At 40.1% G+C, this 17,823-nt stretch overlaps 2 protein-coding genes across 2 annotated transcripts in view; one reads left to right on the top strand and one right to left on the bottom strand.

The window, feature by feature from the left end:
• Window positions 1–14,784, bottom strand: part of gna13b (guanine nucleotide binding protein (G protein), alpha 13b) — a 30,843-nt gene extending 16,059 nt beyond the window's left edge. The window contains exon 1 of the mRNA XM_017492212.3: window positions 14,482–14,784. Within this exon, the coding sequence (XP_017347701.2) occupies window positions 14,482–14,764 (283 nt within the window). The 5' untranslated portion in view covers window positions 14,765–14,784. The remainder of the gene's footprint in view (window positions 1–14,481) is intronic.
• rgs9a (regulator of G protein signaling 9a) overlaps window positions 14,493–17,823 on the top strand; it is a 31,079-nt gene continuing 27,748 nt past the window's right edge. The window contains exons 1-2 of the mRNA XM_017492193.3: window positions 14,493–14,632; window positions 16,339–17,786. Coding sequence (XP_017347682.1) covers window positions 17,721–17,786 — 66 coding nt within the window. The 5' untranslated portion in view covers window positions 14,493–14,632; window positions 16,339–17,720. The remainder of the gene's footprint in view (window positions 14,633–16,338; window positions 17,787–17,823) is intronic.

The following is a 17,823-nucleotide window of genomic DNA, read 5'->3' as shown; positions in this document are numbered from 1 at the left end:
TGCTCACATGGTGGACAGAGGTCAGCATGGGTACTCTGACCGTTCTGCAGCTCTGCAGCCCCGTACACAGCAAGCTGCAATGCACAGTGTGTTCTGACACCTTTCTATCATAGCCAGCATAGCTAGCATTAACCGGTCGTCCTTCCTTGGAGCACTTTTTTGGTAGGTACCAACCAATGCATAATAGAAACACTCCAAAAGACCTGCCGTTTTGGAGATGCTCTGACCCAGTCGTCTAGCCAACACAATTTTGGCCCTTGTCAAAGTCCTTACGCTTGCCCATTTTTCCTGCTTCCAACACATCAACTTCGAGAGCCGACTGTTCAGTTGCTGCCGAATCCAGTGGATGACGCTGTAAATCCTACTCCTTGACAGGTGCCATTGTAATGTGACAATGTTATAAAATGTTATTCCTGCCAAACTGACCGGTGTATACAAGGTTATTAGCTGTAATCAGGTACAAGAAGTCATTTGCATCGGTGCCATTAAATAAACACATCCACGGTAATTTTCCTTTACAAACATTTGCCCTGGTTCACATCAACTCGGGAGCTGAATCGGTCACAACTGCCTGTACCTATTTGCACAAACACACAACACAAAATACCGGTAGTGTTACTTCTATGATGTACCCGTCTGTGACGGTGTCGATTAAAACGTGTGAAAAGAAGCTGCACCAAAATGAAAGGTCGTCTTTTATTTATTTATTTATTTTTTTTTTTAAGAACAGTAGGAAGTTTCAGCAAACAAGGTGAACACATTAGTAAACAGGAAGTCACAGACATTTGTATGAATAAAACGCAAGCATGCTTTGGTGGAGACTACACAGGCGAGTACAGTTGTCAAAAGTACTGGTACTTCGGTACCAAGTAGGTACTAAAAAGAAAAAAGTTGATGGTACCAGACTTTCATAAAGTACCGTTAGTACCGGGTCAACCCGTTACTGACGCGCTGCCTGACAGGTGGTCAGTCGGGAACTTTTCATGGGTGCGCCGTGCACCAAGAAGAACCGAAGCAGCAGCAGCGCCACCAGTTACCACAGCTGCGTCCAAAACGGCATACTTACCTACAATATAGTAGGTGAAATACACATTTCTCTCGGAAGCTCGTTTTCTGCTTTTGGTACTATTACCGCGTGTCAAAGCCACGCGCCTAAAATTTCAGTGCGGAAAGATTACCGTAATTTCCGGACTATAAGCCGCTACTTTTGTCACACGCTTTGAACACTGCGGCTTAAACAATGACGCGGCTAATTTATGGATTTTTACGGGCTAACGAGCTTCATGCCGCCAAAACATTTAGCCTCGTCACATCGGACCGATGAAATTACCGAACAGGTCACAGTGGACCAATGAAACTGTCCGAATTAAATCAAACGCACTCAGTCATTTTGCGCTTCATGCACACCCCCTCATCATGGAAAACACACGAAGAAATGCATATGATGCAGCTTTCAAGTTAAAGGCAATCGATTTGGCTGTCGAAGAAGGAAATAGCATGCGAAGAGCAACTTTTGCTCAGGTTTGCCAGTGGATCCTAACAGCTCAAGGCTGAATTTGCCTCGAGATGTAAGTGCCATTGAGAGCGACAACGAAAGAGAGACTGAGGAAGTGTGTGACGAAGTGCCGGTAATTCTGAGGCTGTTCAATTCCGACACTGAAGAAGACTTTAGTGGTTTTAGTGCGCAGGAGGATGATGAAGATAGCGATCAATGACTTTTCCTGGTAGGCAACTGTATTTTTTTTATTTATTTATTTTTATTTTTTTAAACCAGCCGTGTTACAGGCACTGTTCGGAAAAAAACATTTACGCTACGTATTTAATTAAAAGTTAAAAATAAATCTTTGTGTAACATCTTTGTGTAAATATCTCATGTTACAACGTGGACACCTGTGGCTTATAGACAAGTGCGGCCTATATATGTACAAAAAAAAAATTCTTTTTAAAATTAGTCGGTGCGGCTTTTATTCAGGTGCGCTCAATAGTTCGAAAATTACGGTAACCGTGCTTTCAGGAGGAGTGTCTGCTTAGCTGCAGTATTTATTCAAGCAGGTGAGTTTAAAATGATGCTAGCGGTTGCAGTATGAATGTTGTAGCACAGTTTAAATGGAGTGTATTATTGCAAGAAAACATCTGCATTTTTGCTTACTTAATGTTAGCATATGTGCGGTCAGGAGTCCTTATTAACCATTTAATGCTTTAACTTTTATTGGGGTAAAATGAATGGGAGGACATGATGGGGTTTAGTAATTCCACACACCAGAGGATTTTTGATGAGCGATATATATCTGAAATTGATATATTAGAAAAGAATAGATGTGTGGCTAGTACTGTTTATGTCTTTATCAGTCAGAAAAACATTTCTCCTCTTGTCTGGATATCTCTAGTAGCTTTAATAATGATATACTTGAAGAACAGTATGTCATTTTTAAAAATACCTTTTATATTAATATTTCACTTTGTTAATAAAATAGTGTGTTGTTTAATTAGCATGTTTTTGTGTTTTGGTACCGAAATTGGTACCAAGCACCGTGGAATTTGCCTCTTGCACAGCAGTGGAGTCGAAACTAACAGCAATTTTGTGCCTCTTCATACGTCACTCCGGGCAAATCACTGCAGATACGAGTGGCGGTGATTTGAAAGCGGAAGACCGGCCTTCCCGTCCAGAGAGAAGGTCTGATTATGATCTTTTGAATTCCTGGCTACAGACAAGTGTGGAGGAAAGCAAAAAAACTGGGTTGAGGACAAAAATATATCAAGAAAAGACTTGTAGAAAACAAGATGCCCATCATGAATCTGTTCTCTGGTTACGTGAACGCTGTAGGGACGACACCGTTAATTAACAAGCTTGGTGAAATAAGTCATTTGGGTGAGAGGGTTTTTTAACGAGTTCGTGACCCTTTCACATTTTTTTCTTCTGTTTTTTTTTTTTTAACAATGACTGTTCAATTGCAACAGAGAACTTGTACACTTAATTGCATCATTTATTTATTTTTTAATCTTTCTCCAAAGTCCTGTGTGTGCAGGCCTGCTTTGCCCTCAGGAACATTCCCAAACCTCGAACACACACTTGGTTCAAGTGCAAAATCCGCAGTGGGAGGACGAGCCTGTGCGTGTTTACCCATGTGCAAACAAACATTTAACCCTTTAACATCCTGTTTTGGGAGGGGGCCCTTAAAGTAATATTTTGTTCCTTTGGGGTGTATATTATAGAAACATTCTCCAGCGGCCAAAACCTAAATCATTCTGTATGACTATACACTAGATAACTAGTACCCGAATGTCTATAGGGTGTGAACCACGCGAGCATGCTTTGTGTTGAACTGAAATGGCTTTGCTTCTGCGGTATAGCTGCTGGCCAAAAACCACAGTGTACTTTAAATTATACCGGTATCAGTATAGAAACCACAGTGTACTTTAAATTATACCGGTATCAGTATAGAAATCACAGTGTACTTTACATTACACCGGTATCAGTATAGAAATCACAGTGTACTTTACATTACACCGGTATCAGCATAGAAACCACAGTGTACTTTAAATTACACCGGTATCAGTATAGAAACCACAGTGTACTTTAAATTATACTGTATCAGTCTATAAATCACAGTGTACTTTACATTACACCGGTATCAGTATAGAAATCACAGTGTACTTTACATTATACCGGTATCAGTATAGAAATCACAGTGTACCTTAAATTATACCGGTATCAGTATAGAAACCACAGTGTACTTTAAATTATACCGGTATCAGTATAGAAATCACAGTGTACTTTACATTACACCGGTATCAGCATAGAAACCACAGTGTACTTTAAATTACACCGGTATCAGTATAGAAACCACAGTGTACTTTAAATTATACCGGTATCAGTATAGAAATCACAGTGTACCTTAAATTATACCGGTTTCAGTATAGAAATCACAGTGTACCTTAAATTATACCGGTATCAGTCTATAAATCACAGTGTACCTTAAATTATACCGGTATCAGTCTATAAATCACAGTGTACCTTAAATTATACCGGTATCAGTCTATAAATCACAGTGTACTTTAAATTATACCGGTATCAGTATAGAAATCACAGTGTACTTTACATTATACCGGTATCAGTATAGAAATCACAGTGTACTTTACATTATACCGGTATCAGTATAGAAATCACAGTGTACTTTACATTATACCGGTATCAGTATAGAAATCACAGTGTACTTTAAATTATACCGGTATCAGTATAGAAATCACAGTGTACTTCACATTATACCGGTATCAGTATAGAAATCACAGTGTACTTTAAATTATACCGGTATCAGTATAGAAATCACAGTGTACTTTACATTATACCGGTATCAGTATAGAAATCACAGTGTACTTTACATTATACCGGTATCAGTATAGAAATCACAGTGTACTTTACATTATACCGGTATCAGCATAGAAATCACAGTGTACCTTAAATTATACCGGTATCAGTATAGAAATCACAGTGTACCTTAAATTATACCGGTTTCAGTATAGAAATCACAGTGTACCTTAAATTATACCGGTATCAGTCTATAAATCACAGTGTACTTTAAATTATACCGGTATCAGTCTAGAAACCACAGTGTACTTTAAATTATACCGGTATCAGTCTATAAATCACAGTGTACTTTACATTATACCGGTATCAGTATAGAAACCAGTGTACTTTAAATTACACCGGTATCAGTCTATAAAATCACAGTGTACTTTACATTATACCGGTATCAGTATAGAAACCACAGTGTACTTTAAATTACACCGGTATCAGTCTATAAAATCACAGTGTACTTTAAATTACACCGGTATCAGTCTATAAAATCACAGTGTACTTTAAATTATACCAGTATCAGTCTATAAATCACAGTATAATAGGAGGTTCCTTCGACAAAACATGGACCACATTTTAAAAACGTTTAGCCCATTTTCATGCTGCTTCTACCTTCATCTCGGAGGATATGACGCGTATACACATTGCTGAATTTTACCTACAAATTCCCCTCCAGAATGTTTCGTTTTAGCGACTGGTTTGTTGTCAAAAGTGGAATGCTAGTCATGCCTTGCACTGATAAATGTTACTGTGGCAACCAGCAGTAGAAACGCGGACTGGATACTTAGTAGTAGAGCGACTGGCGACTTGCAGAGATAAATCACTGTATGAGTGAGCGAACATTTACCCTCTCTTGAACTTTTCTTCGGTTCCCTTTTGAACAAACATCAAAAACCAAACTTCACCTTTAAGGCGGATTTATACCTACTGTTAACTAAACACTCCCGCAAGATGGCCACCGTGCGTATTCTGTGGTCGTTCAGCACATCACTTGTGTACGTCCAATGTAAACAGTAGTGGCAGTATAGCGCCATGCAACAATGTGTGCTCAACTGAATAAACAAACTAGCGTGTCTTAAATTGCATACTAATGTACTAAAAACCAGAAGTGCTATGAGAAACTATTCACCCCATACTGATTTATTCTGTTTTTTTGTGTCTCTCATACTAAATATCTTTAGATCTTCAAAACAAAATACAACAAAAAAAGGCAACCTGATGCAGTTTTTATTGGAAAACAAAAACAAGCCTATCCAACACCAATCACTCATGTGAAAAACATAACTGCCCCTTAAACTTAAAATCTGGTTGTGCCACTTTTAGCAGCAATAACTGCAACCAAACGCTTCCGATAACTGGAGATCAGACTTTCACTTACTTGTAGGACTAGGACTTGCTCCTATGCTTTGGATCATTGTTTTGCTGCATAATCCTGTTGTGCTTCAGTTTGAGCTAACGGACAGAAGACCGGACATTCTACTTAAGGATTTTCTGGTACAGAGCAGAATTCACACTTCCCTCAATTATTGCAAGTTGCCCAGACCCTGAAGCAGCAAGGCATCCCCGCACCATCACACTTCCACCACCATGCTTGACCATAGGTATGATGTTCTTTTTGTGGAATTCTGTGTTTGGTTTATGCCGGATGTAACAGGATCCCTGTCTTCCAAACAGTTCCACTTTCAGTCCACAGAACATTCTCCCAAAAGGTTTGAGGATCATCAAGTTGTGTTCCGGCAAATTTCAGATGAGCCTTAATGTAATTCTGGGTAAGCGGTGGTTTTCACCTCACCACTCTTCCATGGACACCATTTTACTCAGTGTCTTTCTGATAGTGGAGTCATGAACAGTGACCTTATTGATGCAAGAGAGGCCTGTAGGTGCTTTGATGGTGTCCTTGGCTCTTTTGTGACTTGCTGGATGAGTCGTTTCTGTGCTCTTGGAGGAATTTTGGAAGGTTAGCCACTGCTGGGAAGGTTCACTACTGTGCCGTTTTTTTCCATTTGGAGATAATGACTCTCACTGTGGTTCTTTGGAGTCCCAGAGCCTTTGAAATAGCTTTATAACCCTTCCCAGACTGATGTATTTCAAATCACCTTCTTCCTCATCGTTTCTGGAATCTCTTTCAACTTTGGCATAGTGTGTTACTGGGTAAGACCTTTTAACCAACTTCATGCTGTTGAAAAAGTTCTATTTAAGTGTTGATTTGAATGAACAGGGTTTGCAGTAATCAGGCCTGGTTGTGTCTAGTCCAGCTGAACCCTATTATGAATGCAGTTTCATAGATTTGGGGAATTAGTAACTATAGGGGCAAATACATTTTCACACAGGCCCAGTTGGTATTGGATAACTTTCTTTCCTTCAACAAATAACATCGTTTTGTGTTTTCTAGGGTTGCCTTTGTTTTAATTTCTGCAACAAAAAGTATGAGCATTGTATTAAACCTACCCAAAGGTCTGTTTTGAGTACCAGTCTTCTGGATTATCTAGATTAGTAAATATTTTTGAATGTATGACGAGGGCTTTCGTTTTGAGCTCCAGATCATGATAATGATCATGACCACTACAGCTCGACTGCGAAACCCGACGGACAGGATAGACCTGATGTTTCTCCGCCGTGTCAAGTGGACACCACTTTTAATCCTCTAGATGTACATAAGATACACAAGCCAGAATGTGAACAATGCATCTTACGTCGCTTCTCTGTGCATGCACGAAAGTGAAGTACACTTGCACCTTTATATTGTCTATACTTCCAGTGTCTAGCAAGTTCTTTTGGAATACGCAAAAAAAAACCCCACCTATTTAAAATAAATAAATAAATAAATAAAAATCGATAATGATTAAAAAAAAAAAAAAAAAAAAAAAAAAAAAACCTAACCAAGAATAATCATGCCTTTATAAAAATTAAAAATAAAAAGGGCGCAAACTCCAACATCTGAGCCAATCACAACACAGTGGGCAGCACAAGGCTGGAAAATTTTCATTTCGGAATGAAAAAGAGCATCTTAGCTAAGTTCATAGTTACAGACTTAGGTTTATAAAAAAAATTTTAAAAAAGGGATGCTGAAACGTCTTTAGCTTTTCCCATCATAACAGACATTGTGACGATATTTCCGTCTCCAACACACACGATTAGTGACCGATAGACGAAAGCAGAAGTGAAAAGTCACTGAAATAGAGATGACTGATCTTTCCGCTGATGCTTGAAGCCGTTCCATGTCCGTTAGCTCGCAATCGAACGAGTCACGTTCTGCACGGATTACATGCAATGTGTTTTGCAAAATCTTACACCACCCAATACGAACTGTAGCTACCTACTAGTCTTCTAGTTTGGGGGTGTGGCCAAATGTAGCCGCCGCTTCGGTGGAATCCCGTGTAACGAACGGGTATCACAGACTTCATTTGAATTTGAAATTGTTGCAAGGAAAGAAGAGGGAAGAAAGAAAAAAAACACACACACAAGTAAACATTTTCCCACTGCTGTCACATCTGCTGACTATTACGAACACCGTCACATCTGCTGACTATAACGAAGCCATCCCTAGAACCTTATGTTAAAGAGCTTAAACAACAAATTAGAGCATGAATCAACCCGTGTTACCAGGAAGTGTTCACATTAGAATAAACAAACCCATGTTGAACCATGGTGGAGATATAGTACAAACACAGCTAAAGTGACATATACTGTAAATATACCAGTTGTGGGGAGAAATAAACATTATGGAAAACTGAAACTTGCATCGTCTCAGCTTGGACCCAGCGTTCACCAGGCAAGCCGCAGGGACAATCCGTTTTCTGTGTAGCGCAAAGACGTGCCAGGAGCGCCTTCAGCATATTTGCATAAACTTAAGATTTGAATAATGCTCGTCATTATGGCTGGAATCATGGCTCTGAGTTACAAACGTACATGAGAGGGAGGAAAAAATAAATAAATAGATTAGTCAGGTTGGGAGGCTTCAGCAAAACTCCCAAAAATCTAGTCATGATGCTCGCCCAAACAGTTCAGGCACAGGAGTCTTTACCTGCGTGAACTTGGCCCCCCACCCAACACAAAAACGTCAGCAAAAGAGTCTCGATCGTTTGTGCCACTAAAAGTTTCGTTTGTGCTGCTTCCGTTTTTTTAAATATTAGACATTAAGGTTCTAGGCGATGACGTCACCAGCCCCCCACGCGCTCCAGATTCACCCCAAATTATCTCATTCGTTTGTGCCGATAATACAGCTGATATAACAAGGTAAAATCCAAAAAGGCAAAACAAATCGCATTAAATAGTCCCATTCGCTTAACTGTTACCTATCCACTGTGCGTTTTCAAATTTTAAGGGACACAGTGGATCACAGGATAAGAGCTCCAAGGTAAGTGTTTTCACTTCTTACTGTATGTTATGTGAATAACAGCAGTAATATTAACATTGTCATAAATAAATACACGCACCATAATCTGTTTGCTGTAGCTCTGTGTTTATACATACATAGGCCGTGTGTGTGTGTGTACACCACAATTCAATGCCTAGTATTTTAAAAACGCAAACAGCACAAGTGAAACTTTTATCGGCACAAACCAGCACAAACTATTGAGCCCATTTGGGGTGAATCTAGAGCATGTGGGGGGCTGAGTGACCTCAGAATGACCTAAAAATATTCTTTAAATATCTCCAAAACCGAAGCGCAAACAAAAATTTTTACGGCACAAACCAGCGCAAACGATCGAGGCGCTTTTGCTGACGTTTTTGTGTTGGGTGGGGGGCCAAGTTCACGCAGGTGGAGTCTTTTCAGGGAAACGGACTATGTGCTATACATGGACAGCATCTGTGGACCAAAAATAATACCATGTTTTGTACAAACAAAAGAAATACGCTTTTGTACTATATTGAGCCGTCGCTCCGTATATATATACACATGTCTTTTATTAAACCAAAGAAAATATTTATTTAAATAAATAAATAAATAAAACATTAGTAATTGGCTCGTGTCATCAACCTTATCCTAAAGAAGAGTTTCCCAATTTGGGGAAGCCATCACTGCGATGACTCGGTCACATTAGATAGATGGATAAGCTTGCCACGGTACCTGATTCAGGAGTTGATTTAAACCAGGGGTGTCCAATCTGATCCGGAAAGGGCCGGTGTGGGTGCAGGTTTTCATTCCAACCAAGCAGAAGCCACATCAGTCTATTGAAATTCAACCGATTAAACATGTGGAATAAGGTGTGACTCCTGCTTGGTTGGAATGAAAACCTGCACCCACACCGGCCCTTGGACACCCCTGCTTTAAAGTTACGGATATTTGCGTGCTAAACTGATCTAAATGCAGATACCGCCTCTGCAGCCTCGACACCCCCTGATGTTACACACCGAGGCTGTGATCGGGCTAACGATAGAGCGGTTTTCAGTAGGCTGCTTAATCAGCATACAAACACAGCGCTTTACAACTGTCCCGCTTAATGCACCGTCAATTCCGAGGCATTTACGATCGAGGTTTTAAAACCGAGACCTCGAAGCGTACCTTTTAATGCGAGGGCGCCGAAACGTGCCGAATTTCTTGTCGAGGGTGAGAACGTGACGTGCTGCGGTAAAAACTGACCGTAGAGGATAACCGTCATACGACTGTTCGTTTCTCTTCGTTGGTATTAAAACCACTTAACTAGCTCATCGTATGTCTTAATGTTATGCTAGCTACCACGTTTAAAAAAAATTTTTAAATCGATGACTCTGGTACTGCGTTACCATGACGACAATAGGCGAAATCGATTCCGACTAGGCCTGTATTTACACATTGGTTCACCTGACAGATAACCTGATACGGTGCATGATGCTGAATGGAAAGATTGATCTCGTGCAGACAAACAAGAGCGACAGGGCAAGATCTTGCCTTTGGAGACATAACCATAGCAACAATCATAACAGTTTCCTGATGAAACCTTTGCCCTTAAGGTATGTTTAGGGGGAGTTTAAAGTTGTGCTAACAACACTAGGCCCGTGCTGATAACACATACATCTTTCGTGGACGCAAGATATGGCGCCTCACGCTCCTTTTGAACCATTTCAATAAAATCGTGACTTTGAGTTTGGATTTGCGTGGAATAAATTCTTTTTTTTTTTTTTTTTGCTGGGGCGGGGCGGTTTGCTATTACCGCAGTGATTCGGTTAACAGTCACCGGGCACATTTTTAGTAAAGGCAAACAGATCGATGGGTTAACAACCACCACACTGGTTAGGACGGTAAATTTATCACACTGTTGCATGTCAATCTCGGCAAGAAAATCGTTACAGTAATAAGGTGACTTGGAAATCCCCTAAAAGAGCAGCAACCACAACTACTCATTAGCTGTATGTTGTATAAAAATCACCGCTGATTATTCATCACATCCGCTCTTTGAGGAAACTAATGAGTAAACATGGCCTGAGGATGTATATTTATTACACACCCCGCTGTTGGACGCTTTTAGCATTCTCGATTTAAATACATGGCTCAGCTCTACATATTAACCATCCTCCTACATGGAAGTCGTCGCCAAATCCACCCCACCAAGTGAGTCGTTCTGTAACGCGCTGAAGCACCTGTGCTGAATCTGATCACTCTCCTTTCCCCAGATGCCATGAGAGCGGAGACGGAAAGCGTGGTTGGCCGTGCTCTCCGCGTGGGTGGGGTCAACATTATACTTTCTCTCCACTGACAAAATCACAGCTAATACCACGGGCGTCTACGAGCTTATGTAGCGCTGTCCTCTGTATTCCTTCTCGTGCTTATCGTTACAATCACCGATAACTCGATGATTGGCGAACGTCTCCAACTTTAACTGGAAACCAGCACACACACACTATAGCACACTATAAAAGCTCTAAAAACAGCCGGTCATCAGAACCCTACTCTATAGAGAAGTGTGCTGCACTAAGAATACTGGTTTTTATGTGGGGGGAGGGGACATAGATTCCTGGTTTTTGGTAGGGTCCTGATCGATGTGAACAGTGATTTACACGCTGTGTTTCTGTAATCGATTCTGATTTTATGTTGAAGTGCTTTATCTATGGCCAAGTCTGAACCTCCTGGCAGAGGCAGACAGGTTTTGGGCTGAAATATCCTGGTACTTAGTAGATCTCATGATGACAATCTTCACACCCCTGCTGGGTGTGAAGGTAAAAAAATAAAAAATAAAAAAGCAACAGAAATCATCACGTTTTCAGAAACCGAAATAGAAACCACCACGATTATATATTTAAACCAGGTATTGAGCTTCTTATTCTCCATTTAAATTAACTAAAAAGAACTGGATCTAGCTGCTTATATTCCTTATGAGTGAAGTAACTGTCCAATTGACAGGGAGGCATTCGAGACTAGCCTGCTACTCATTATACCATATGAAATCATTACTACACTATGTAATAAATGGACTATAGGTCCAACAGGGAACAATCTGACATCCATATCCCTACTCTGTCAGTGTAGTATCTACAGCATAACAGGTTCTACAGTCTACGAAGTCAACCATATGGTGAATAGGAAGTCATTTGTAATTATATGTGCTGCAATAACAGGTTCAGCAACCTAGTCTGTTCAATAAGGACCCATTTAGGATAGAAATACTGCCTATCCTATTATATGAGCATAAATTCATACTCCATTAATTTCCACCCTCTGTGGTGCATTATATGGCCAACAGGGAGCCATTTGCGACCAAGAGCCATACTCTCTACATCATCTGTAACGTTAAAATCTATAAAGTGTGCTATATTTCCAATAAGTGAACAAATAACTTGCATTCATCCACAAATAAGGGTAAAATGAATGTTTCAGCGTAACGCATGACGTGGAAAAAAAACAGCATATGGCAGTGGTGATTTTCCATTATTAAAAGTACCGAAACCGCGTACTTACCTGCTATATAGCAGGAGAAATACATGTATACACGGTAAGTATGTGGTTTGGGACGCAGCCCACGGCTTCAAGCAGTCGTTTATTTGTATGTACAGCATGACAAATAATTAACTGCACTTGAAGCTTTCGTAAAATTAATAATCTAACACCCAAAACTGTATACAGTACCATAACGAAGACCAACTGTATGTCGATACGTGAAATTCTGGAGGAACGTCGGACGGCGTAATGACGTGTGCCGTTAATCAATCTATGTTCTATAACATGTAAAACAGGACCATGAAAGGAATAATCTAAAAGCGACTCACGTAAACACCTTAATCACAACATTGTCTTAATCAGAGTAAGCTCAATAAGTACATTACTGCTGTCCATATAAACATAATCAATGATCTAATTATGGACCTTTTTCTGAATAAGACGATATTCTGCCTGAAGCCACGGGCCACTCCCGAAACCACTATATATTAGATGAAATACGTATATTTCTCCTGCTATACAGTAGGTAAATACGCGGTTTGGGACGCAGCCGTGCTCTCTTGTTCGCCGTCAAACGGTTGAGCGCTGCCGTGTGTGTACGTGTCCTGTCACAAAATGCGGTGAAAACTCCCACACGACGTTAATAGTGTGATTAAGGTGTGTACATGTCTGTAATACATGTCTATAATGCGACTAAAACAGGAATACTCCACACGTCTTAATTCCACTTGTGTTTACTTCGAGTATGACTTCAATCGGATTAAGGTCATCAATAATTGCTGCTTACATGCTAGTCTTAATATCGGATAATTTCGGTCCGTGTAAACGTACTGCCCGACATGGTGACGTTTTCCACGAGGAGACGTTCCAAAAAAAATTTATGATGAAGTTTTCCAAAATGATAAACAGTCTTCATGGCGGTTTCTGTGTAACATAAAAATCTGCCACCCTTCTGCCTGCCCCCCCAACCCCGGTAACTTCAAGATACCGGTACAGGAAGGACTGTTAACATAAGCAATAAAAGGAATGATGGTTGTTTAGACATGCTCCACGAGATTAAACGTAACAACCAGATGCTTTTAAGTATGAAATCATTTGTTAATTGTAGAACAGCGTTAATCTACACCTAAGAATGATAATCTGATTAAGACAATGTGTTTGTTGTTAATTAATAAATTGAAACGTACAACCATTCAGATGGTGAAGTAAATAGACCTAGGCTAAATTGCTGTAGTATACGTGGAACAGACAGCCAGACAGACAGATAGATAGATAGATAGATAAATAAAAGAAAATGGCAGGAAAATAATCCCCACTGGGAAACCAACATATGACCTGACCAAGGTGTGGATTATTTTCAGTCAGAAGTGTGTTATAACTCTTACACAGTGAAATTATCAGATAATTCAAGGCTTCATCACACACAAATGAATGATGTTATAAATATTGAAGTGAATTCCATGTAGCTGGTTAATTTACTGCCAGATAAACATTAGTTATGAGTAGATGTGAGGAGTTTCAGGCTCTGACCAAACATACTTTTCCCTTTTTTTTCTCCCCCACGACGCGTTCATTTGTCAGGTGATGTTTAGTAACGGGAACACTCAATCATTTGAAATGAAATGAAATTAAATAAATAAGTATAGAGATTTTTTTTAAGTATATAAAGAATAAACTAACCAACATGGCAAAAAAATGAAGTTGGTGTAAAATAAATATCTTAATTTGAGCTGTTTGGGTTGTTAGCATTTCACACGCTAGCCGAACTACACTCGGTGTTACTTCTCAAAAATATATGTGTGAGAGTGTGTATGTTTTTATCGAGATAAATATTCTTCTCACGTTTAATTCGCATGCCAATTATGTGAAAGCCGAATAATAATTGTTTATCTCGTTATTTTGTTGTTTGTTCAAGTCGCAACGGTTCAAAATAAACATGGGCGTTTCTTCCACTTTTCGTTTGGGACACACCAAAATGAGCCAGTTAGCTTAGCTAGCTTTGGGACAAGACTAAACCGCTTCGCGTTGAGCGAGTAAGTGCACTAGGTAGTGCGCGCGAGGCGTTAAAGCACAGCACACTACGCGACAGTTATGTAGGGAACAGGGCGGCGTTTGGAATACGGACTAGAACAACTTCCACGACACTAATACACAACTCAAGAGGGTTAGAAACGGAACAAAGGCAAATTGTAAAAAAAAAAATAATATTAATAATAATGATGATGATGATGATGATGATAAAAAGGCTCAGCGAGTTCTAACTCGCACCCACCTTTGATAACGTTGCTGTAGATGGTCGCTCGGAACTCCTCTCTGGCTAGCTGGTCGAAATCCTGCCCGTGGATGATGCGCATCTGTTTGAGGAAAGTGGACTTGCCGCTCTCGCCGGCGCCGAGCAAAAGTATCTTCACTAGCCGCTTCACGTATGTTTTGTCTTTCGAAATACATCTGTCGATCTCTTTAGATATCCTCAGCTGTTCTGCCTCGCTGGTGTTGAGTAGACATTTGGGGAAACAGATGGATAGAAAGGACCGGGACGGCAGGAAATCCGCCATCTTTGTAACACAAACTTTCATCTATACAAGTAGGGAGGGGTTAAGCCGAGCCGAGCTCCCCCGCGCGCGCGCGCACACACACACACACACACACGCAGCAAAAAGTATGGAACGCCAAATGGGTCATTATTCTCCTGCATCATGTTTTCTAAGTTAGCGTCACACGACACATCACTTAATAGGCGCATCAATTTACTCATTACAAAGCAAAGAGAAGGAACTTTGTTTTACACATTTGTTTTACCTCGCTATTATTGGTGTTTTGAATGTGTTGTGTGTTGAATGAACGAATCTATGGCAAATCGGATCATTCAATCGACAAAACAGCAACAACGGATTAAATAGGTACGGATTTTGTCCATGATTATTAATCATTATTAATAATGATCGAAGGGCATCAGGTTTGGCATTATCAGACAACAGAACTCTGGTGCAGTCGTTTATTGTCTGTTTGCATTGTAAAACAAAGTTCCTTCTCGCCATTGTTGATGTTTTGCCGATTGAATGATTTGACTAGCCGTAGATTTGTTAAACACAGTAGAGGGGGAGCTTTGTAATGAGCAAATTAATGTGTCTATTAAGCGATGTGTGACATTAACGTTACGCCGATCAGCATGTGATGCTAATTCACGCCTGGAGGCGCTCAGCGTTTATTTAACACCTATCTGCGTTATCTAAATGCCTGGCAGCGATTAGAAAACAGCATTTTTAAATATAAATCCTCTGGTATTCTTTGTTTTTTGTTTTTTTTACACGTATGCTAGCGTATGCACACAGTCGTACGCATAGCTTTTTAAAGTATACTCCATTTGACATGTACGCGTACACAGACGGTCGATGCATGCACATTACAACAACTTGCACTACCCCTCCTGGCCTAGAGTCAGTACAGAGCAGTAAAGCAGGTCTTCTGGTGTGAAGGACGACGACGAAGAAGAATCACAACAATACAAAGAACAATGGTTGCGCAATCTCTGGCCACAATTAGCACCCATATACAAATCCTTATACTCTTTAAGGCTAGAATTATACAAATGCGGGTACTTTCTAACCTGCAATCGTTTCCGTTTATTACGTTTTTTCTTCGACTACCTTGAGAATCAACGGCCCTGGGTCCACCTTCTGGAAGGACTAAATAGAGCAAAAGAATAAAATGTGCATGTGCGACCTGAAAAATTAGAATAATCTAGTGGTGCGCATACAGTACACGCATACTCTGCTGATGCTGAAATTTGCGTCACGCATACTGTACGCTGTTCTTAGTATGCATGTAAAAAGTGAAGCATACATTCCGATGCAGGTGTATAATGACTCATTTGGCTTTCCACTTCTTCTGGAACGCAGGCGGGGCGCCAAAGCCCGATGTAAAAGCGCGTGCACAATTTTGCTTACATTCACATTAGGTGTGACACTAGAGTGCCTTTTCAAACAAGGACATGGAGTCCAATTGACATTAGTGGCAATAATAATAATAATAATTATTATTATTATTATTATTATTATTATTATTATTATTATCGTTTTATTATCAATAATAAAATGTTTCAACATGTACTATATCTAACTATGTCTAGGAGAAGCCAGCTTGTATGGGCTTTGGAGACAGAAAGTGAAGAGGAGTGGAGAAGAGGTGTGGTCACTCATGGGCTACAGAAGATTGCATCAGTTCCATCTCCTCTCAGCCAAAAACAGGAAGATCAGAAAGATTGAGTCGAAGATGAGAAAAACGTTGCCTGCGCTAACAAATCTTGATGGAGATGTTGGGGGCAGAATTTGGGATCAGCAGCATGAATCCATGTATCAAACCTGCCTTGTCTGAACAGTTCAGGCTGGTATTGATGTTGGTGGTAATAATGTGGGGAATGTTTTCATGGCACACATTGGCTTCCTTAATACCAATTGAGCATCCTTTGTATGCCACAGCTTATCTGAGTATTGTTGACCACTTTGATACCTTTATGGTACCCATCTTACAATATCTACCTACTTTCAGCATAACACTGTCACAAAGCACGAGCCATCTCGGACTGCTTCCACGAACATGACAATGAGTTAAGTGTATTTCAGTCGCCTCGTCGGTAACCAGATCTGAATCCAGATCAGAGCACTTTGGGGATGTGATTCGCAGCATGAATTGTGCAGTAGTTATTATTATATGATACAATCATGTCAACATGGACCATAATCTCAAAGGAAAGTTTTCAACACCTTGTGCAAACCATGCCAGTACGCTATTCCTAATCAAGTGGTGCATTACTTAAGGTTCAGGTTTAGACTATGATCAAAACGCAATGCATTTTCATGAAGTCTCTGATTTGGCATGTCTTACAACATCAGGTCATTTCGTTTTAGGCTTTCACTTCTTCAAACCTTTCCACCAGCAGTGAAAGAGTTTTCACATGATCCCATTGTTGACCACTAGAGGCCTCTTGTGGACGATTGAAGCTTCGAGAAATTAACCATATTTTCAACACCCGTGACTGGAAAGCTTTAACCCTTCACGAAGCTTTGTCACCATTTATTTATTTATTTATTTATTTATTTATTTCACACGTTATATCCGTAACATTTCAGTAAATCATGGCAGTCACGTGATTAAATACGCACACGTGTTCCTTGTATTTTTGCTTTTTGAGTGAAATAAAAGTTTTGTTTATTTATTATTCACACGTTTAAATTATTACAAACGGTCGAAAAGAAGAACACGAACACAACTTGTGTAGATTTTAAAGCAAATACATCGAAATATTGTCTGTGGGATATCTTTACACGACACTGTTGAAGGTAGATGACGTATACAGGTTGGCTGTGGAGATTTAAATGCTGCGCTGTGATTGGTGGACAAAGCTTTGCTTTTCACGCGCACAGCTCAGGGTCTTTGCACGTCTGGTGAGAGCTGCAGCTCTGCTTGTACGAGTTCATTCTTTAGGGCCTACAAAAAAGAAAGAAAGAAAAAATGACGATTAAATTAATCCGTGACCATGGACAGCATTATAGACCTCGAATGGCCTGTCTGACGAAGGTAGGTGTACATTCACTCCTAACCAGTTTTGGTGGTT

Source organism: Ictalurus punctatus, chromosome 2 (genome assembly GCF_001660625.3).
Source record: "Ictalurus punctatus breed USDA103 chromosome 2, Coco_2.0, whole genome shotgun sequence".
Taxonomy (NCBI): Eukaryota; Metazoa; Chordata; class Actinopteri; order Siluriformes; family Ictaluridae; genus Ictalurus; species Ictalurus punctatus.
This window is presented reverse-complemented; position numbering and strand designations above follow the sequence as displayed.